At 49.7% G+C, this 21652-nt stretch overlaps 1 protein-coding gene across 1 annotated transcript in view; it reads right to left on the reverse strand.

The window, feature by feature from the left end:
* Window positions 1-16507, reverse strand: part of MB21D2 (Mab-21 domain containing 2) — a 109029-nt gene extending 92522 nt beyond the window's left edge. The window contains exon 1 of the mRNA XM_072618872.1: window positions 16058-16507. Coding sequence (XP_072474973.1) covers window positions 16058-16286 — 229 coding nt within the window. The 5' untranslated portion in view covers window positions 16287-16507. The remainder of the gene's footprint in view (window positions 1-16057) is intronic.
* Between the last annotated feature and the right edge of the window lie 5145 nt (window positions 16508-21652).

Raw genomic sequence — 21652 nt, forward strand, 5'->3', positions numbered from 1 at the left:
TGCTGCTATACCAAAAATCGGAGGCTGGGAAACCCCACCTGTCCTTAAGAGTCAGAACTACATGGCCCTGGCCCCAGGTCTCCCCATTACAGCAAGATGGCTTGGGCATTACTGGGCCAGTGACTAGGGCTACGGACATGAACAAGGCCAGTGAGAAGAGGCCAAAATAAACCAATAGTGAATATGGAATCTGGTGGAATTCTTACTGTACCACTGATGGCACCTGAAGCAGGTTCCTCCTCTGAAAACTGAGGGGGCCAGACCATGGCATTCCCAAGGCCCCTTCAGCTCCACATCTGTGGGCCTTTGGTGTCCCTGAATGACCTGCAGCTCAGCTGAAGACCTCACTCAGAAGTACTTGGAGCGATGCTAAGCTAAGGTGATGATGCTGCCTTCGAAGGTCACCCTCTATCACTGAGGCCTTCAGACCCCTGGTGGCTCCACCCCCTGGCCTGCTGGCAGATGCCGGATCCCTTTTATCAGTCAGGTGCTGCCCTCACCCTCCCTCCAGGATGGATGAGACTCAAGGGAAGGGGTCACTCTGCCCAAGACCTTTAACAAAATTCTAGCAAAGGTGAAAAAAAAAAACAAGTGAGTTTTTATCACCATGAAGAAAGGCTTTCGTGTTTACAGCAGGACAGTGTGCCATAGTGGCAAGAGCTAAGACATGGCAGACACCTCCCAATTCTGACACCAAGATCATTTATGAGATGGGAAACACCCACAGGTGACTTCAATCAGCCTCAATTTCCTCAACTGTAAAATGGAAATGAACTCAAACCCCTATATCACAGCATTACTGCAGGGAAAATCACCCAAGTGTGATACAGGGAGGAGCCATTCATTAGTACCATTTCTTTCTCTAAATCACTCTGACTTGGCTGGCTTGGCCTTAGAGGGTGGATATTACCAATTGCCAATTGAGGCTTGAAGTCAGAAGGAACCATTTGACAACTGGAACTATCTGAGTGGAAGAGGCTGCCTCTGGAGGGAGGGGAGGTGACCCTCAAGAGGAGTCTTCCAGCCAAGCTGGGAGGGTCACTTGTTGGAGCTGCTGTGGAGAGAATTCATGTTTGGGTCCATGGACGATCCCATGATCCTGAGGTCTCTGCCAGCTCTGGGATACAGGAGATAATTGGCTCCTCTCGTTCATTTACTGGGCCTGATTTAGAAGCAGCTTTTTGGAGTGAGGTTGTCTGCATGAAAGGTGAGGGACTAGGATTGCCCAGACTTTTATCTGGAAGGAACCATAGGTGTCATCTGGTCTGATCCCCGGCTTTTACAGATGAGGAGACTGAGGACAAAGGAGCATAACAAGTTTACTCAGGATCACCCAGATGGTAAGAAACTGAAAGAAGATGTGAGCTCAGGTCCACCTGGCACTACCCACCTCACTGCATGGCCTCATCACTGGCGGTCATGTTTCAGGAGGCAGCCAATGCAGCATTCCCAAAAGAGCCAGCTCCTGACCAACTGCCTTCCCTGTGTCCGAATTCAATGCTCTAAATCTAAAATGAACCCAGTGGTCAAAGGGAAGAGGAAAAAACATCAACGCGATGAAAGGTATAAATTATGCAGCATCAGGGGTTCAGTTGACTTAGGGACTCCCAAATGCAATCAGTTAGTGAGAGGTGACCTTCTTAAATCTGAATTCCAAGTTTGTTAATTATGGGAGGTTCCCTCCAACAAACACAGTAGAAGAGAAATATCAGAATATGGCTTCCTGGAAAGCCAGGCTCCCAAAGGCTCTGGACACCATGGTGGGCAGCAGGAAATGTTCAAGAGTCGCGGAAGAACCTTGGGACCTCAGGTCATGCCCATCTACGCCCATGTAACTTGAAGGTTAAAACTTAAAACAGGAGACTACGATTGCCATAGAATGTCAGCACGAGAAGGGGACCTCAAAGGGCATTCAAGTTGACTCAACAGGAATCTTTCTTCTCTACTAGAACCCCAAGGAGCCTCCGCCTCCTCCTTCCTGAGGTGGTTCGTTCTAGTTGTTTGGAAATGTTTCCTTAGGGAGAACCAACATGTGCCCCTCTGACACAGCTCCCCTAATTCCACCTTCCGGGGCCACACTCTCTGGCAGTGCCAAGGCCCTTTTGCTTAGTTCATTGGTGAAGTCTTTGGAGCTATAAGAAGGTAAATGTGGGAGAGACTATTCTGTGGTGTGTGTGTGTGTGTGTGTGTGTGTGTGTGTGTGTGTGTGTGTGTGTGTGTGTGTGTGTGTGTGTGGTGTGTGTGTATGGGAGTGTGGAGGGACTGAGAAATAAACAGGAAGAACTGTGTGCAAACAGGCAGGAAACAAAGGAGTCAGGTCAGGAAACATCCTCAGCCTAAAAGATATTTATTCGGCATCGTTAATCTAAAAGCAATTAGGAGACCTCCAAATGCAGGCAGCCGAGGCAGAAATATTCCTTCCTTTAAAGCCCTGCTCCCAGGGAGCATTCCCCTTTCCCATCAGAACCAGCCAAGTTCCCCACAGGAAGCTCAGACAAAAAACTAATAATAAAGCCCATTTAGAACTCACTTGGAAAAGGTTCTCATGAATATCGCCTCCCCACGAGGCTGCTCTTCTAGGCTCACGCAGCCACCTTGGGAGGCTGACAGTGAGTGGTAGCCCATTTAGCAGAAGAGAAAACCGAGGTGAGTGAGATCAGGGGACTACCTTTGGTAGGTCAATCAGCCCATGGCTTCTGACTGCCTGTTCTAGGTGATCTCCCCTAGGAAAACGCCCTTCTCCAGGGCTCAGAGCGGCCACATTTCCAACACCTTTGAAGACAAGTGACAACCAGAGGAGTGACTTTATAAAATCAGCCAAGGCCAGCAGAGCCCTTTACAGTCATTACGTATATCAGTCTCACAGCATCCTTCTGGAAGTAAGACATGCAGACGCTATCGGAAGCCTGAGGCTTGGGGAGCTCAGAGCCCCCGCTATCCACCCTGGCTCCAAGGCTCTCCCTCCTCATGTGGGCATCCAGGCTGCCCTAGTTTCCTCCAAGGCTCAGCTGAAATCAGTTCCCTTCCTTCTACTCCTGGCCTTGCCTGAAGATACCTCTCCTTTCTCCTGCAAAGCTTTGGCTTGTACAGCATGGTTTATACTCTGGCCCCCATTGGAACGGTGTTCCCAGGGCGGGGCTGATTGTGCCTGGGTACTCCAGGCCTCACTCAGCACAGGGCCTGGTGTGCAGCAAGCACTTAATGAATGACTGTTGACCTGACTTGCCTGCATTTACGAAACTGAACCCTGGCCTTACGGTGTTCAGACTGCCACACCGCCTCTGCTTCCTCCCTAGTAAAAGAAAAAGCCTGAACAAGAAGGTCACAAAGCTCCCCACCGTTTCTGCTTCTCTCCATTTGCACTTCCCTAACAGAGGAAATGGAGGTCAGATCATTCCCTAACCCTAAATGAACTTACTCATACATTGTCCCATCTGGATACACAGTGCCAACCCAGAAGAGCAGCAGCATTTTACCTAATGAGGCTCACCGGGCACATGGAAGTTTCTGAGACATCGCTCAGACCATCTGTCTTAATCTAACAGATGAGGAAACTGAGTCCTGGACAGATGACCACAGAGGTAGTGACTTGTCCACGGCCACCCAGACAACTAGTGGCAGCATCGATCTCTGGCTCGGGTCTTGGGATTCCTCATCTAGCATTCTGCCTCCCCAAAGGGTCAACAGCAAAAGGAGTCAATCCAGTGGGTGCCTCTCACAGGTGCCCTAGGGCCCCCAGTGCCCAAGGGTTCGACCCTATCATAGGAGTCACAGGCCCCCAGTGCCCAGGGGTTCGACCCTCTCACAGGTGCCTCAGGCCCCCAGTGGGTGCCCAGGGGTGAACTTAAATCATCCAGATCTTAAACTAGCCCTTACATTGGCTTGCTCTGGTCATTTGACTCTTACATTCTGATGTGGTTCCCCAAGGCAAACATAACTGTGCCAGGAACAAAACAAAACAAAAAAAACAATTTGGGAAGCACTGAATTACTACTCCTCTTTGTTTATGTTCCCCCAAAGGGACTTTGGTACCTCATGTCAGACATCTCCTTTCCCACCTCCACACCTTTGCACTCACTGTGCCTCATTCCTGAACTGTACTTCCTCCTCACCTCCATCTTTTAGAATCTCTAATGTATTGAAACATCAGCTCCAACAGCACCTATTGCATGAGGCCACCCCCTGTCCCTCATTACCCCTGGAAGTCAATCTCTCCCTCTCAAAATTACTCTTTCCCTTGAACGAATGCCATATGCATGTATGTATGTATGCATGCAAGTATGTGTATGTATGTATGTATGTATGTATGTACATATACACACACCTCCACAGAGTGTTGAGCCTGACCCTTGCTCTTTTTCAGCATAACAGCTCAGCACAAAAGGATGCGGATACTTTGAAATGACCCTTGGGAGAAAAGAACTGCTGACTCAGTAAATCTTGAACAGGGAGAGATGCTCCCTCCTCCTGTCTTCACATCTGAGGCTCACCAGGAGGGAACGGGAAAGGCTGCCCTTCCCCGTCCCTACCTGGGGGCATGGGGAGTGCTCCCAAGTGGCTGCTAGAGCCAGGGGGCTTAACTAGGCAAGCCTGACCCTGAGCCTCTGGCTGCCTCCTAGGCTTCAGGTTTCTTTGTCTGACTGCAGCTGACCAAAGAGCAATCATCAGGCAGACATGAAGGTAATTCAAGAGGTCTGGAAGTCCTGGCTTCATTGGTCAGAGATGAAAGGGCAGTCACCAACAAGAGAAGGAACCCAAGCCTAGCCCGCTGCCAAAAGCCACAGACCTGGAGGCAGTTGTTCGGAGAGTTGGAATGCAAGGTAAAACATCTATGTAATCCTGCCAAAGGCTTTATGGATTGATAAATTTAATTTTTGAGTTCCTGGGAGAATATAATAGTAGATATTCCTGCTTCTTGTGTTAAGTTTCTCTTAATACATGTTTCTGAGAGTCTTTTGGTTTAAGCATTTCTTTTGTGTGTAAAAATTAAATAGCTGTCCCATACCAGTTTCCTAACCTACACTGAACATACTTCTACTCCTCCTCTTCTAGGAGATCCAAGACACACACACACACACACACACACACAAACCACATGCCCTAAGACTTAAGTATTTTCCCAGGGCAACATGTGAGGTTGTAATGACAATATGAAAACAAAAGAAGCATAGCCCTCGTTATGGGAAGCCAGCCCCTCACCCCAGAACTCATACCAGTCCACTCATGCTGACTCCAGGGCAAAGGGAAAGTACTGGAAAGAAAGAGCCCAGCACGCCAGACTCTTGGGTTGGTCCTGCAGCAGCCCTCATCATGAGACCTGTGTGTGTGAATGCTTGCTTCTCTAAGAGAACAGAAGCTCCTGGAGGCCAGGGTTGCTTTGTTTTTGGCTTTGCATCTGGTAGTGCCTAATACATTTCAGGCGTGTAACTGATGTTCAGAAGGATTGTGGCAGATTCAATGACTGTTTCCAATGAAGTCACCTTGGTTCTAACTCAGAGAAGACTTAGGAAGACCCCACTGCTGAGCTCAAGGGCACAGGGGAAAGAACCAGCTGTTGAATCTTCTTGATTAAGGACAAAAGAAAGCACAGCAGCATCTGCTGTGACGAGCATCTGTGCCTGCTAATAAGAGGCCTGTGACACGGGAAAAGTATAGGCTTGCTGGTATAAGAGAGTCAGGCAGCAGCTTGGAGAACACTAGGCCTGCTCCACCACCAATCCTGCCGAGCCCTCCGGGATCTTCTTGGTCAAAAGATCATGCTCTTCCCTCCTGCCCATCCCAGGGCCCCAATGTTTGACGGCACTGACTCCCTCCCATTGTATACCTCAGAGCCAGTAATGCATTACTGACTTGAAACCAAGTATGGAATTTCATTCCAGCTTTTGACTCTTCCTCTCCTGGAAGTGAGTGAGCACCTCCATGAGGTCAAGAAACTATTGGCCCCTGGGATTCCCAGGAAGACCCCAGGAATTCTATGTAGCCTATTTCCTCCAGTATCCACCAAAGTCCTTCTCTGGTGACCTGGAACAGACTCCAGGGATTCCTAGGTTCTGCCAATGAAGTTTCTAGACCAGGGGTAGGGAACCTGCGACCTCGAGGCCTCATGTGGCCCTCTAGGTCTTCAAGTGCAGCCCCTTTGACCAAATTCAAACCTCATGGAACAGAGTTGGAGAACTTTTAGAGTGTTCTCTAGAAAGAAGAATAGACAAATTCTACTTGGCCACAGATATCAGAAACAGAAACAAGGGGATGCTGCATAAAGGTCAATTCAGCCTTGGTTTAAGTGACTTTGGTGGGGTCTGGCTGTGACAGGCAAACTGAGGACTGGTCCCGATGACGTTAACATGGATTCCCTTAGTAAGGACAGCAGGAGAAACCCTTCCCAGCGAACCTTATCTCAGTCTCAGAGTTTAACTGCCCCAGTTAGGCTTTAAAATAGGTGTTTACTGTCCTTTGTTCCTCCCTAGGTTCAGTTTTCCCTGGGGATGGGGCTTGGAAGCCAGGTGTGGCTTAAAGAAACATTCCTGAGATTGGTGAAGTGTAGATTCCCATAAGGCAAGCTACCTTTGGGCTTTTATGGTGGGAGCTGACTGTGTTCTCTCTAGAAGTGCAGCCAAATCTGCATGCTATGATGGGAACAGACCCAGCTTCCTCCTGTTAAGGTCTGGGTAGCCATCCCTATATTTTCAAATGGAGTCAAGATCATAGCCTTCAGGTAGAAGGCACCTAGGGCTGAATTCAATCACTTGGTCAAAATCACCCAGTGGGAAAGTCAGAATTCAAACCCAGGTCCTCTGACACCAGATCTACTTCCATGGCACAAGCCCAAACCCAGCTTCTATGTAGTGCAGGGTTCTTGTGAATTTCCTTCTCTCAGGGAGTCCTTTCCAGCCCTGTCCCTCATTTGCGTATTTCTCCAGACCCTTTTCAGTTCTGGGGCTCAGCGTCTCACTGGCACTCTATGGGACACGTCAACATTGCTGTCCTTGTTTCTGGTCATAGGCTCTCAGTGCTTTCCATCTCCCTCCATGACCAGACCTGAGCCCTGCTGGTTAAATGTACAGGCTGACATGCTTCATGAACAGAGCAGCAGGAGAAAGGGGCAACCTTCACTCAAGAGGCTCAAATGGGAAAACCAACCACAAAAACCACTGGAGGCCTGAGTCACAAACAAGAATACAATCAGCCAGCACCAAGGAAGAAGAGAGAAGAGGACCAAGTGACTCACCTCTGACCATTTAGACCCATGGCGAAGTTGTCCGTAGCATGGCCATGTTCATGAAAAGGCTCATTAGTGAGAAAAAAGAAGGGAAAACACCTGACCTGGCTCCTGGTTACCACTTGTTCAGTAGTGGCATAATTATGAACTGCCCTTAGAGGCATCATTGAACTTGGCAAGCCCTGTCAGAATCTCCTCAGATCCTCCGGAACCATGACCCCCAACAGGAGGAACCAGTCGGACAAGGCCCTGACAACTCCGTGGAAGAATGCATGGCCCCAGGCCACAGGGACTTGGTCTGCCAAGGAAGATGCCAGTTTGGCTACTTAGCAGGGACAAATTTTCAACCAAGAGGTGAAGAGACAGGTCCAGCAAAAGAGCTCTGCTGACTCTGCCAGGGTCAGGGGAGCTACAAGTGGCATCTTTCCAGTAATGACTCTGCCCCCTCCTGCCCCCAAAGGCCAATTCAATGAACATTTACCAAAATTTCTTATTTTCAATCAACTAGCACTTACTGAATCTAGGCACTGGGGATAGCAAGGCAAAAAATGAAGCTTTATTTTGTATTTACTTACCCTACCGTGGCCATGTTATATGCCCGCCCTGAACACTCCCAGAAGAACCTTAGCTGAGTAAGAGGTTAACGAAGATGCTCCTGTTTTGAGTTAGACACCAGACTCCAGACTGGAATATAAAGGTGATAATAATGATGACTAATATCCAAGGAGCATTTGAGGACTCGAAAAGCCCTTTGTGAATAACATGCACTTTGGCACCCACAGTAACCATGAGGATGAGTTACTATGATACCCATTTTACAGGGAAGGAAATCAAGTCAGAAAAAGTTGAGAGACTTACCAAGAGTCACACCCACATAGTGTCAAAGGCAGGTCCACCTGAGGCCACTTCCCTGCCAATATTCTACATAGAGCCACAAGGAACCTTAAAAGTGGCCTAGTCTGAATTCCACATTTTACAGATCAAGGAAACCGAGGCACACTTACAGAAGAAATGGACAGAAAGTTAAATGTCTTGGCCAGCAGCAACACAGGCAGTGAGATGGGGCCTTGAATACAGCATAGGCCCTGGAGTCAGGACAGACCTAAGCTGAAATCCAGCCAGAGGTCCTGCTTCCCAGGGAGGTTATAAGAATAACGAGGTCATATGTAGAAAGCACTTAGCACATGCCTGACACACGGTAAGTATTTAATAAATGATCTTTCCCTTCCCTTCCTTTCCAGCTCTCTTACTACAAAGGAGACTGTCATTGCTTTTGTTGACCAGCTCTGTTTGTTACAAGAGAGGATCTCTACTGAGGGTGGGGGGGAAGAGAGAGGCATAGTGACCCCTGATAGGTGCCAGCTCCCCCAAAAAAGAGCATCGATAAAATAAACAAAACAAGAAGAACGTTCTGAAAGGACACAGGCAAAGAGAGCATTTCTTCAATTGTCTTAGTCAATTCAATATACACTTCTTAAAATTGTCCGTAACCAGACTTCACTAAAAAAAATTCTTCACTCTGGAAAATTCAAAAATATTTCTGAAAATTCCTTATTCCTTATTTATTTGGAATGAGTTTGGGGGAGACAGCTGAATGCAGTACAATAAGAATAATGATTTTAAAACCTTATTATAAGCAGATATGGAGGCCACAAAGCCCACAGTAAGGCAGTCTGCCCTCCAGGAGCTCACAGAGGGAAGGGGGAGGGGCATGGGAGTAACTCCTGTTAATCATGACAGGGAAAGGAAAGCAGCAACGAAGGGAACCAGTGGAGGCTTCTCAGGGCAAGCCTTGAAGGAAGATGAGGATTCTGGGCAGCGGAGAGGAGGAAGGCCATCCCAGACGGAGAGAAAGCCTGAAATTCCAGGGGAAGGAGCTGAACTTTCTTCTCACCCCTAAACAGGAGGGACCTGTCCTCTGCTCTGAGCATCCCTCACTTTTCTGCCTGACCCTTCCAAACTTCTATGCTTCACTCCCTCTCAAAACTCTGGGAATGGGATGCCCAGGACAGCATCAGTCAGTCCTGGGCGACAAAGAGAGTCCAAAGGGCCAGGACACATGGTCTGCATCCCAGGCAGCCTGTCCTCTCCAGTCTGGAGGGAACATGTTCTCTGAGGGCCACTGAAGTCAGGCCCAGGGGCAAGGCAGAAGCTTTTGCACTGGGGATGAGAAGACCCAAAAAACAAATCTCAGGAAGAAGAAGAGGAAGGAAGGAAGGAAGGAAGGAAGGAAGGAAGGAAGGAAGGAAGGAAGGAAGGAAGGAAGGAAGGGAGGGAGGGAGGGAGGGAGGAAGGAGGTAAGGGAAGGAGGGAGAGAGGGAGGAAGGAAGAAAGGAAGGAAGAAGGGAAGGAAGGGAAAAAGGAAGGCCACAATGCCAAAAGAAGATGGAGGAAAGGTAGGGGTCACAGAAGCCCAGTTCCAAACAACAGAAAGAGCCAAAGATAGAGCTGGAGGTGACTTCGAGGTTCAGGGCAGGGGAGGGCCTGGAACAAGGGTTTACCCAGCAGGAGAGTAAGACCCTGATCACAAAGGGCAAACTGGGCGGGCTCTCCAATTCTTGCGGTGGCTTATCTATCTGATAATAAGGCATATAAAAAGAAAACCTGGGAGTGTCCTCTCAGTTAATAGATGATAGACAGTAATCCTTAGGTTAAGGAATGGAGCTCCTGACTGAGCAAGGGGCCACAAGGCTGTCCAGTGCAGTTACTTGGGCTCTCGATGATCCATAGGAGCAAACACAAAAGAACCTCAAAGAGATTACCATCCACACCAAGTGATGCCATCAACAGAACCATATTCCAATGCCAAGTACTTAAGGCCAGTCACTGTCAGCCAAGCCTAAGAGGGAAAAATTAAAGCTTCCATGAGGCATCAGGGATGAGGGGTACCACCAGATCTTCTTCCCCTTGGACAGATCAAACAGAGCTTCCCCCTCAGGCAAACAAAGGGATGCTTCAATGATTCAGAAGGGTTTCCTGATGGCTTTGGGGATCTCTTCTGCCCGGGTATGTTCTAGGCTGCCATGTAACTCACCTTCAGCCTTTACCCCACCCCAGGCAGAAAGAAAAGTTTCTAATGGTGCCCAAAGTCTTGTGCCAAAGAAAGTAAGACTTTGGGTAAAATAATACCTAGCTCTGGGCCTCAGGTTTCTCATTTGTAAAATGAAGGGGGCAACCAAGATCTCAAAGGTGTCCTACCATCTTACGATTTGGGGTTTGGCTAGAAAGGTGTAAAGCAGGCTCTTAGGAGCCCCAGACTCTAAGTCACTGGGAGGGAACAGTGTGGTGAACAGTGATCGGCCCAAGGAGAGCCCTACCTCCTACCCACGCAGCACTAGGACACTGGTCAGAAAGGGGGGGATCTCAGGCTCTCTGAGACACAGCCCAGTGGTGGCCTGGATCCAGCTCATGAAGTGCCAAAGTCAGAAAGTCCATCAAAATCACCTAATTTTATAGATGGAGAAAGTGAGTTTTGAGGAATTATCCAGGGCCCCAGAAGAATCTCTTCCCCAGGCCTGGAAATTCTTCAGCTTTCTCCCATCACAATTAAGGCAACATGATTTAATCAAGCATTCAGGAGCCTGATTGTGGCCACCCTTATGGAATGACCTAATTAACACATGCTGGGCTACTTTCTAGGGCCAGTGTGTAGAGACAACGTCAAAGCAACTTCATCACATCCGTCTACCCAGGTCCTAAGTCTGCACCTCTGGAACTCCTTGGCACTTGCTAGGGTGCCTGGGTACCACCTTGGGTGGAAGGGAAGGGGATACAGAAGCAAATACTTGTTGTCAATGACAACAAAGTATAACACAATTGAAGGCCAAATGGACGGAATCGTGAAAAGCATCTGAATTTTCGTCTCAGTCCAGGATGTCCCAGAGTGCCTCCAACTCTGCCACTGTGAAATGGGGATGTGGAGGGAGAAAGAAAAAAGGTGGCAAAAATTGGGCAAGTACCAAACATCAGTAAAACGTGAATGAACTCTGACGATTTCCCTGAGTGCTGACAAATGGTGCTCATGATGCTCACAACCTCTCCCTCCTGCTGAGCTCTCGAACTTAACTAGGTAATAACGATAATCATTCTCACAAAGGACCAAGGTGGGGGAGTGAAGGGGGTGCACCTCGGGGACCCAAACTAGTATATCTCTCCAAAGCTCTCTAAACCACTCAGGTGGAAGGAGGGCAGCAGCCCTCAGGATGATCGTCCGCCTGGACGGTGCTTTCATCTGAGCCTCCAGACTCGCTTCTCTCCAAGCTGAACTTTCACACCGCCACCAAATCCATAAGCTATCCCCACCCCCACAGACTCATCTTATTTCCACTTAACATAAATCTTTGATTTACTTTCTTCTTTTACTGTATCCTTTATTGTACTTATCTGTGAATCCAACCCAGTATCTCTGGAGCATACAGTTTATGTGAGGACATGAACTGGGTCTTAGTATTTTGTCTTTGCCTTCTCAGTATCTAGCCCCCTGACTGAAAGCCAGCAGGTGCCTAATAAATGCTCAATGACTGATCCAGTCAGAAGGTCCTCTGGGTCTTCAACAGGAGCCTCTCCAAAGAAAAAAAAAAATGATCATAAAATGAGAGATTTCAGCTGGGGGAAGGGGGGAACTTGGAGGTCATCTAATCGAAACCCACACACACACTCACACAGGAGAGCATGGGCACACACACAACTTTTGAGGTTAAGCGACTGGCCTGAGGTCACAATTTGACCAGGATCCAAAACTGGGGTTTCTTTGTTTTGTTTTGGGTTGGGTTTTTTGGTTGTTTATTTGTTTGGGGGGTTGTGGTTTTTTCCACCACAGGCTGCTGCCTCTGACATTTATGTAAAGCTCTAAGTTTTACAAAGAACTTTAGAGACATGATCTCATTCCAACCTCAAGGCAGCTCTCTAGTATTATTCTTCCCTTTTGACAGATAAGGACCAGACTCAGAAAAGGTCAAGAACTTGCTAGCCCCTTCCAAGTAAGTCCCAGAGGCTGACCAGATGAGATAGTGCAATGTAGAGGAAAGTTATAAAGGTCATCAGCCACCAAAGCACAAGGGAGCTATCCACAGGCTGAGGGCACTATCCAGGTGGAGAGCTCCATTCATGCTGGTGCTCTCAGGAGCCGCTCTATCTCTCAGCTGCATGGATTTTTTTCTGGAAGACCCCCCCATACCTGGAATGCTCTCTGTCCTCATCTCTGTCTCCTGGTTTGCCTTCAATCCCAACTAAACTCCATCTTCTGCAGGAAGCCTTTCTCAGCCCTTCTTAATTCTAGCATCTTCTCTCTGTTCATTATTTCCCATTTCTCCTGTGTGTAGCTTGTTTGTACAAATGTGTTTGAGGTCTCTCCATTACACTGTGAGCTCTGCAGGGACAGGGACTTTCTTTTGCCTTTCTTTCATTCCTAGTGCCTAGTACACAGTAGGCATTTCATAAATGGTTATCGCCTCTCTGACTGTAGAAATTGGGGAGGTGGAGGGAGATGGATTTTCCTCAAATGTCACTGGTCTGAAGAACTGCTATAAGGGTTTTAAAGACAACACCATGGCAATAAAGAACCCTTGCTCTCCAGGAAGCCTTTGGCTACTTCAGGTAAAGCTGTCTAAGAAGCTGGGGTAGGAAGGAGGATCCAGAAAATAGCCAAGGATCCAGAATCCAGGCTCAAGTCCACCTGAACAACATGACAGGTGGGAACACAATGCAGATATGCAAACATGTTCAATACTTTGAATTGATGATAACTAATATTTCCTCTCTGGAGGCAGCTCTTGGTTCACCTATGGACACCTATGGCTCAAATCCTATAGCCAGTTTTATCCATATTAGAGGAAATTACTGTGGTCAGAGAAGCTGAGTTCAAATCCCATGTCTTACACTATCTCTGTGGCATTGGGCAAAGCAATTAACACCTCTGGGGCTTCAGTTCCCTCTACTGAAAAAGAGAGTGCTGGACTGGATGACCTCTGAGGTCCATTCCAGCTCTATCTAGATTTGGGACTCAATGACCTAACGAGCTACAGCCATGACCATTCCTTAGATACACTTGAGATGACCTGAACATGAGGATCAGGCACTCAATAAGCATTTATTAAGCACCAGTTGTGTACCACTGTGCTAAACACTGAGGATACAAACTCAATCCTGCCCTTGAGAAGCCCCTAGTTTCATGGTGAAGAAGCAAATGGAGCCCGGTGCAGGCCTTCCTGAGCTGTGTGGCTAGTCCCAGCTGAAGAAGTTCTATGGACATTTTCATGGGGGCAGGGCGAAGGGGATGGAGAGGGGGAGGGGAAACAAGGACAGAGATAGAAATTTTTCTTGTTCAAATTATTCTTATTCAAAGCTCAAAGGCATCCTTAGCACTTCCCTCCTTTAGAAGAGTGGCTGTCCTTCAGAGTGAGGGAGGGAACATACATCACTATCCATTTGAAGAAGCCTACATTAGCACCCTCATTTCCCAACCCACTCCCTTCCCTCCCAAAGTCTCCAGTCTGCCTGGACGGGCTCTCCCCAGTGCCTGGCTCCAATCATGAGAGGCAGAAAACAGCAGCTAACCATGAATGAAAGCTAATGCTGCTGCTTGGGTCACCTCTTAATAGAACATGCAGCAGCTACCACAACAGGGATGGAGAAGTTTCCTGAAAAACAAAGGTGCTCGGGAGCTTCCAGGGAAACTCCAAAAATTTGTTTCCATTGTACATCTCACCATGAATGAAGGCAGGAATGAATGCAGGAATCCCTGGGGTCTTCATGCAGCTTATTTCTGGAGGGCCTCCAGGGAGTATGATACCCCCCCCCCCCCCCCCCCCCCCCCCGCTGTATCCTTACAGGTTGTAGCTGAGAGGCCAGAGTCCCCCAGGCTGCAAGGAGAGCCGGTTTTCAGGGATGTGGCAGCAGCTACTAGTCAGGAGTGAAGGTCCACATCCTTGTGTACATGTGGAAGAGCAATCCAGGCTAGAAACACTAAGAACTCAGGTGAATGTCACAAAGCCTCTAGCAGGGCAGCAGGCATGAGAGGAAGAGACGATGAATCAAAACTGCAAACAACCTATATACTGAGCCACGTGCTCCCACCTTCAGCACAGAAATAATCTACAGTTTTCCTGGAACTAGGCAAATCCTCCCAAGGTTTTCCCTCCTCAGAGAGTCTATGTGTGTGTTTAAGAGAACTGAGTCTTCGAAATATACAAATGATGGAAGAACAAACCCAGTGCAGGCCAGTTTATAACATGAGAGGTCCTGGTAAGAGCTAGGGAGATGGAAGAAACATGGGATAGCATCACCCCTCGCATTTTACGGATGAGGAAACAGGCCCAGAGAGTTGATTTCATTTGTCCAAGGTTGAACAGGTAACACAGGGCAGAGTCTAGATTCAAACCCAGGGTTCAGATTCCAGGACAAGACTCAGACCCCCCAGAAAGTTTCATAGGTGCTTGTTGATTTCACTACGGCTATGCTAAATAAATAAAGGCAAAGGAAGGCATCTGTGCCCTAGAGATCCCTTCATCCAAATTATTAAAGCTGCAGATGTGTAATTATCCCAGCACATGTAATTCCTATTGTGCTGTTTAGATTCCACTGTCTAGTCTGGAGCTCCTAGTGAGGAGAAAAAAGAGTTAACTGATGAAAGCAGGAATGAATGAATGAATCTCAGAGCCCAGGCAGTTCAGTATCTGTAAAGAAAGATTGAGGGCTACAGCTGTGGCTGCTGGTGGCAGTGCTAGGTCTGGGGACCAGGTATGCAGCCAGCCCTTTAGAGAGCTCTGAGTTTTATCAGGAGAACGCACAGCAGACGGCTTCTGCCAGGGAAGCCCTACAGCCAAGCGATGCCCATCCCTCCCCTCTGTGCCTGACCTACTTGCCCCTTGTGCAGAATGTCAGCACCCAGCGCTCAGTAAATACTGCACAACTGCACACCCCCGCCCAGATCTGTGACAGGGTGAGACACAGGAGCACCCTCTTCCGCCCCCGACAAGCCACGATTATCGTGGCTAGGAGACTAGGCTGCAGGATCCGAGTCCCTGGATTCAGTCCCCCACGTCCTGCTCTCTTGCCCCCGCCAGGGTCCAAGCTCTGAGGACATTCTTCTGGGCTGAGTCACCTCCTCATCTTTAGCTTCTAACTTCCAGGCCAGCAGACTCCGGAGATCACAGAAAAGCGGGGTCTCTGTTCCTCAAAGCCCCAGACGGTCCACTTGGGGCTCGCTTAGACCCACTCACACAAATCCACCGTCCTTGCTCCGTCGGTCCCAGACGCCTTTCTCGCACCAGCGCCCCGGGACTCATCAGCAACTGGTCGCTACGCAGCGCCCCAAGCCCCTTTCCTCGCAGCTACCTCCCTCCAGGCCGGCAGAGCCGCGAGCCTGGGCCCGAACACACCGCGGTTGGCTCGAAGCCCAGCCCGACCCAGCCGGTCCAGCCCAGCCCCGTCTGACACTCCAGACCCTTCTTCCCCGAAGGGCGGGTTCAAACCCCTGCCTCTTCGGCGTAGCTGACCCTGGGGGGTGGGGGTTCACAAAGGGGTGCGGCGGGGAAAAGGGATAGAATGACCAAAAGGGGGAGAGCCTCCCACTCAGCCGGCGCCCCAGCAGGGAGGAAGAGACACAGGCTACATTGTAGCCGACTCCGGGAAGGGGAGAGGCGGCGGGGCAGCGGGGGCTCCGTTCTCCCTCTCCCTGGCTCGATCGAGTGTGTCTGCCTGGGGCGGGCGGGCACACACAGGCGGGCACACACAGGCGGGCACACACAGGCGGGCACACACACGCACACACACAGGCGGGCACACACACGCGCGCACACACGCCCTCCCCGCCACCCGCGCCCCCTCCCCGTTCCGTACCTAGCATGGAGAAGATGAAGTCCTTGGCCGTGTGGATCTCCAGGGCCCTTTGGTCGTCGTACTCCCGCTGGTCGTGCTTGGTGAATTCCTGGATGAGTTTGTTCAGCTCCTCGATGCGGGCCCCCGATCGGAAATCCAGCTCCGGGAAGGCGGGCTTGTGGCCGCCCGAGCCCGAGCCGGAGCCCGAGCCCGAGCCCGAGCCTGTCTTGCTGGCCACGGGAGCCGCCATCTTCGTGCCAAATGCCCCGGAATCTCAGCGCCAGGAGCTCCGCCGCCCCTGGCCCGGCCCCGGCCCCGACCCCAGCCCCGGCCTTCGGCCGCTCCTTGGACGTGGCGCGGGCAGCAGCGGCGGCTCAGCCTCAGCCTCCCTCCCGGGCGCTCCGGGCTGCCCGCCGGGGCCCGAGCCCAGCTCCCGGCGGGGCTGAGCCGCGGCGTGTGCGTGGGAGCGAGCGTGCAAGTGGGCGAGGGTCGCCCGGGCGCCGAGCCCGCCCGAGGGGCTGGTGCGGCTCCCCGCCTCCCGGAGCCCGGAGCCGGGAGCCAGGCAGCGGCGGCGGCGGCGGCAGTCCGGGCCCTGGCCTCGGCCGCGGCCCGGAGAGCTCCTGCCGGCCCCGCTCCTGCAGCGAAAGTGGAGTCTGCAGCCGGCGAAATTCACCAGCCCTGAAATCAACAAGCTGCTGCTCCCGCTGGAGCTGCGGCGGCGGCTGGGGCGAGCCCGGAGCGGCCTCGGCGGCGGCGGCGGCGGCGGCACCATTTAAAGAGACAGCGCACCCAGCGGCAGGACGGGGGAGGGAAGGAAGCCGGGAGAGCTCCCCCGCCCTCCCAGACCGGGACGGCGCTCCCAATCAAAGCCACCCAGCCGAGCCGAGCCGCCGGGCCGGACCGGGCAGGGAAGGGGGCGGCCCGAGGATGGAGGGCGGGGGCGGGCAGAGTGGCAGGAGAGGGGGGCACGGGATGAGCCGGGGACCCCCGAGGGGCAGGACAAACCCTGAGTCCCCGGACTTCCCCCACCCCAGTCTCCCGAACTTGGAGCTAGGAGAGAAGGAATGAGACGTGCCGTTCCCCTTGTCCCTGGAGGAGGGAAGCTGGGGAGCAGGGGTGCTGTCCTGGCCCTGCCCGGCGCCCAGTCCCTGACTGCCCCCTGCCTTCTCCAAACGACGGCGTGCACGGGCAGGGCACCGAGCTGTTGGGGGACCTTGGAAGCTCACCACCACCTTAGGATTGAGGAGATGGGCCGGCTCTCATTTTGCAGAGACAGAAACTGAGTCTGCAACACGCGAACTGACTCGCCTAAGCCTAGAGAGATAGCGTCTGTACTATGACTGGGAAGGATGCACAGATTAGTTTTTGAAGGACAGGATACTGCTGTGGGTACAAACGGGATCCCATCTCTCTGTCCCTCTCCCTCTCCCTCCCTCCCTCCCTCTCTCTCTCTCCCTCTCCCTCTCCCTCTCCCTCCCTCCCTCCCTCCCTCCCTCTCTCTCCCTCTCTCTCTCTCTCTCTCTCTCTCTCTCTCTCTCTCTCTCTCTCTCTCTCTCTCTCTCACACACACACACACACACACACACACACACACACACACACACCCCCTTGGTTCAGGGTTTGTGATTTGTGTAATTGCTGACAGTTCTGCCCAAGAATTAGACCTGATATGAGCTACAATGTATTCCACATGGCCTTAAGGGGTGGAAATGTATCCTGGGAAGGGAGTGTCTTGGAATGATTCTAAGGAAGGTTGACTGATTGACTAACACCACTCAGTCCGGGTTCTGGACAAGAAGAACAACATAGGACCATGTCCATCCACAGGAGCTTCTGTTCCAGGGCAGAGAATAAGACTAGCCCAAAACCAACAATTTAAGGCAGTCTCAATACAGGGCCATATTCTTAGCATCTTGGATTTAAAACTGGGAGTTGCTTCAGAAGCCATCTCTAGTTCAGTCCCTTCATTTTACAGAAGAGAAAACTGAGGCCTAGCCAGGAGAAGTGACTTCTTTCCACGACTGTGCCACCTTGCTTTAAGAGATGGATCAAAGGGGAAGGGAGAAGGAGCCTTTGGAGATTCTTGGAAAGGCAGTGAAAAGGAATCAGAAAACTTTCCATGAAGAAGACAGTATATGGATAAGATCTTGATCGAGATTGAGCAGGGCTTTTCCAGGGGCAGAGGACTTAAGAAAGGTGGAGTCTGGAGAAGGACTTGTGTTGAGCAGGAGGGAGAGAGCGCCTCTAGACCAAGGTGAATAACAAAGCTGGGAAAGGTAGCTTGTGGCCAAATCACTGAGGTCCTGAATACTCCAAGATAAGAATTGTCTACTTTAAAAGATAAGTGATTTGTCCAGATAGACAATGAGTCTATTAATCATCACACTGAACAGTGGTGAATAATTAAGTTTTTGAAGAGTGAAACACATAAGAAAACTAGAGACCATTTTGAATCAGTTTCCAGCTTCCTGGTGCAACAGGCTAGGAAATGCAGCTGCTCTGGGCCCAAGCAAATCAGAGCATTTAAGATCAGACTCCTCAGAGCAGTATGGAGACCTACAAGGAAAGACCAGCACCAAATCAATCCATCCATTAGCAAAGATCTATTGAGTTTTCCCCAGGCATGGAGCCCTGGACTAGCCCTGAGCCCTAGGAGGATGCTAAGTAAGAAAGGATGCTAAGGAGAGGACTGAACCCAGGTTCAAATCCATCCTCTGATACCTGCTAACAGGGGAGGAGTTCATTTACTCTCTGAACCTCAATTTCCCCATCTGTAAAATAGGAATAATACCCTTTGTTCTGTCTCACAGGGTTCTTATGAAGAGCAAAGGAAAGTTTGTGTACATAATGGGCTTTGAAAACGTGAGTGCACTCTGTTATATAGAGGCATGGGAAGGTCCCCGCACCACCACCACCCCTAGAGACAGCAATCTAATCATAGCCGTTAGCCAAAGGGACAGGAAGAGAATAATGAAATGCTAAATTTCAGGCAAAAATTCCAGTGACTTTCCCCTCCCCCCACAGGAGGAGCAGTTCACCCCAGTTGACATTCTACCCACCTCCATGCCAAAAATACAAAGGTAGGTTCCATATCTCTACCTCTCAGGTGCCACTGCCAATGGTTCCAGCCATCCTTCACCAACCCCCGCAGTCTAGAAGGTGTTTCCTCCTCCTCATATCGCCTTGGATTTGTTTCACTTGTGTAGCTATGTGTTAGTCTGCATTAATAAAGGTAGTTTCCTTATTTATAAATTCCCCAGATCAACAGATCATGAAGAGTTGGACATGACTGAAATGACTCAAAAACAATGCTTAGTCACGATGACGAAGAAAGCTAACGGTAATATTCAAGGTTTGCAAAGCATTTTGCATATGCTTGGATGTTATCTTCCCAATAACCCTACATAAGGCAGGTGTTATTATTATCCTCATTGTACAGATGAAGAAACAGTCTACAAGGTTAGTGGCTTGTCCAAGGTAACACAGTAACAAAGTAACTGATGCAGCAACCAAATTCAGGGCTTCCTGACTCCACATCTGTCCTCTGTTAGCCGCCTGCTTCTCCAACCAAACTGGCCTGCTCCCCGTTTCCTACACACAGTGATATTTCAACACCTCACACACGTACACCAATGTGTAATCTTTCCTCACCTCTCTAATGCCCAGACATCCTCCTGCACAAGGCGTGGCTAACACTCCAAGAAATGAGCATTTTCTTCCTATTGCAGTCACTCAGTAAACATTTTGTTTTGAACTATGGTTGTTAACCACAAGAAGGTGGGGAATTATGATTTTCATATTCATCCATATGATATATGTAATGAATACACTAATAATTTAGAATCCTCAAGGATTGCCTTTTCCAGCTTGTGAGTCAGAGCTCACAATACAGCTTGAAATGATCAATCAAACTTTGACAAGGCTCAAAATCGCTGGCATCCTTGGCTCTGTGTATCTGAAGTGAAGCGAATCAGACTGTAGAACCTGCTCCCATCACAGAACTCTGGCCCATGACCCACAAGGTAACAACCCCCACAGATTTGAACAGTGCTGTTCCCACAGAACCTCAGGAGGCCTGTACCTTATTATGGTGGGATTTGTGGGCTGGTCATGGGAAACCACTCTGGCCCTGGGAGTGATGGTTTGTAATCTACCTTCCCCTTTCCTTCCCATTATGATTTATGTATATAATCTCTGTCATCATTTCATCAAGGAGAAATTCTGATTAGGAGAATTCCTGATTTGCAAATCTGTTCCTCATAATAAAATTAAGTAAAACTACCTGATTACTGGCACTTTGTCTCTGGCCCGCTGTTTCCTCATTCTCAGGTTAGAGGCTGGCTCAGTAAAATTCTGTTAACAAGGTTGCTAAGTGGTAGAGTGAACAGAGTGCTTCAGAGGCTTAGCTGTGTGACCCTGGGTAAGTCACTTAGCTTCTCAGCCTCAGTTTTCTTATCTATAAATGGGATTAATAATAGCATATACCTCACTGGATTGTTGAGAGGATCAAGTGAGATGTTATTTGTAAAGTGCTTTGTAAACCTTAAGGAATAATGTAAAGACTCATTATCATTCTTTAAATGCTGCAAAGCTCCGGCCAATAGTGAGGGAATAGAGAGCCTGGTATTTCGTTGGCAAGTCCTCTACTGAGCTCACTTTGAAACCTAGTGCCTTTTAACTAACAGCTGCACAAAGAAGGTAGAACAAATGTTATAAACTCCATTTTTCAGATGAGCAAACTGAGACATAGCCAATAAGTTCCAGAAGTGGACCTTTATGCCAGGTCTTCTGCTGAAAGAAAAAAACAGTATTATTTCCACCATACCAAGCTACCGCTCAGAGGGGTAGGGGAAGAAAAAGGAGGATGGGCAATCATTGAGTTCTGGAAAGAAAAGACATTTCTACTTAAAAAATAGACAGGTGGCATTATACTCTGCCATGCCACTAAGACTTTAGATGCTGTCTTCAGTCAGTAGACATCACTGTTAGATGCAAGAGCCTGGTAGGTTTTCAGAAACGTTTTCCCATTTTTTAGTATTATGTAGCCCATCATATCCTGTTAGGAAACCTTTGGGAAAAGCCATCACAATGTCAGGAAAGATCTATGTCCTATGAGGGAGCATCTGGGGTCTGAGACTCAAATGCAAAGGGAAGGAGGGGGACCCAAAGTCAGCATTAAGAAAAGTACAGGGGAGGAGCCAAGATGACAGAGGAAAAAGACACATATATGCTAGCTCAAAACCCACAGCCCATAAAACACCTGTAAAGAAGAACTCCCAACAAATTCTGGAGCAGTAGAAGCCACAGAACAACGGAGCAGACAAGATTTCTGTTCCAGAGAGACCTGAAAACCTGACATGAGAGGCCCGTCACGCACCAGACCTGGAGTGGAGCCCAGCCCTGCCTTGGCCACAGGGCACCGAGAGGAGCAGATCTGAGCAGGCTTCAGGGACAGAATCTCTGGCGGCCATGCAGGTCCCTCCACCCACAGGTGACAAGGGTCAGTGAGAGAGTCTTTTTGAGTGGCTGACAGGGGAGTGGGGTGTCCTCATGGCCCCCTCAGGAGGCGGCAGCAGGGGCAGCAGTGGCGGCAGACAGGGGCTCCCAAAGCAGGCA

The sequence above is a fragment of the Notamacropus eugenii genome, chromosome 6 (assembly GCF_028372415.1).
Source record: "Notamacropus eugenii isolate mMacEug1 chromosome 6, mMacEug1.pri_v2, whole genome shotgun sequence".
Taxonomy (NCBI): domain Eukaryota; kingdom Metazoa; phylum Chordata; class Mammalia; order Diprotodontia; family Macropodidae; genus Notamacropus; species Notamacropus eugenii.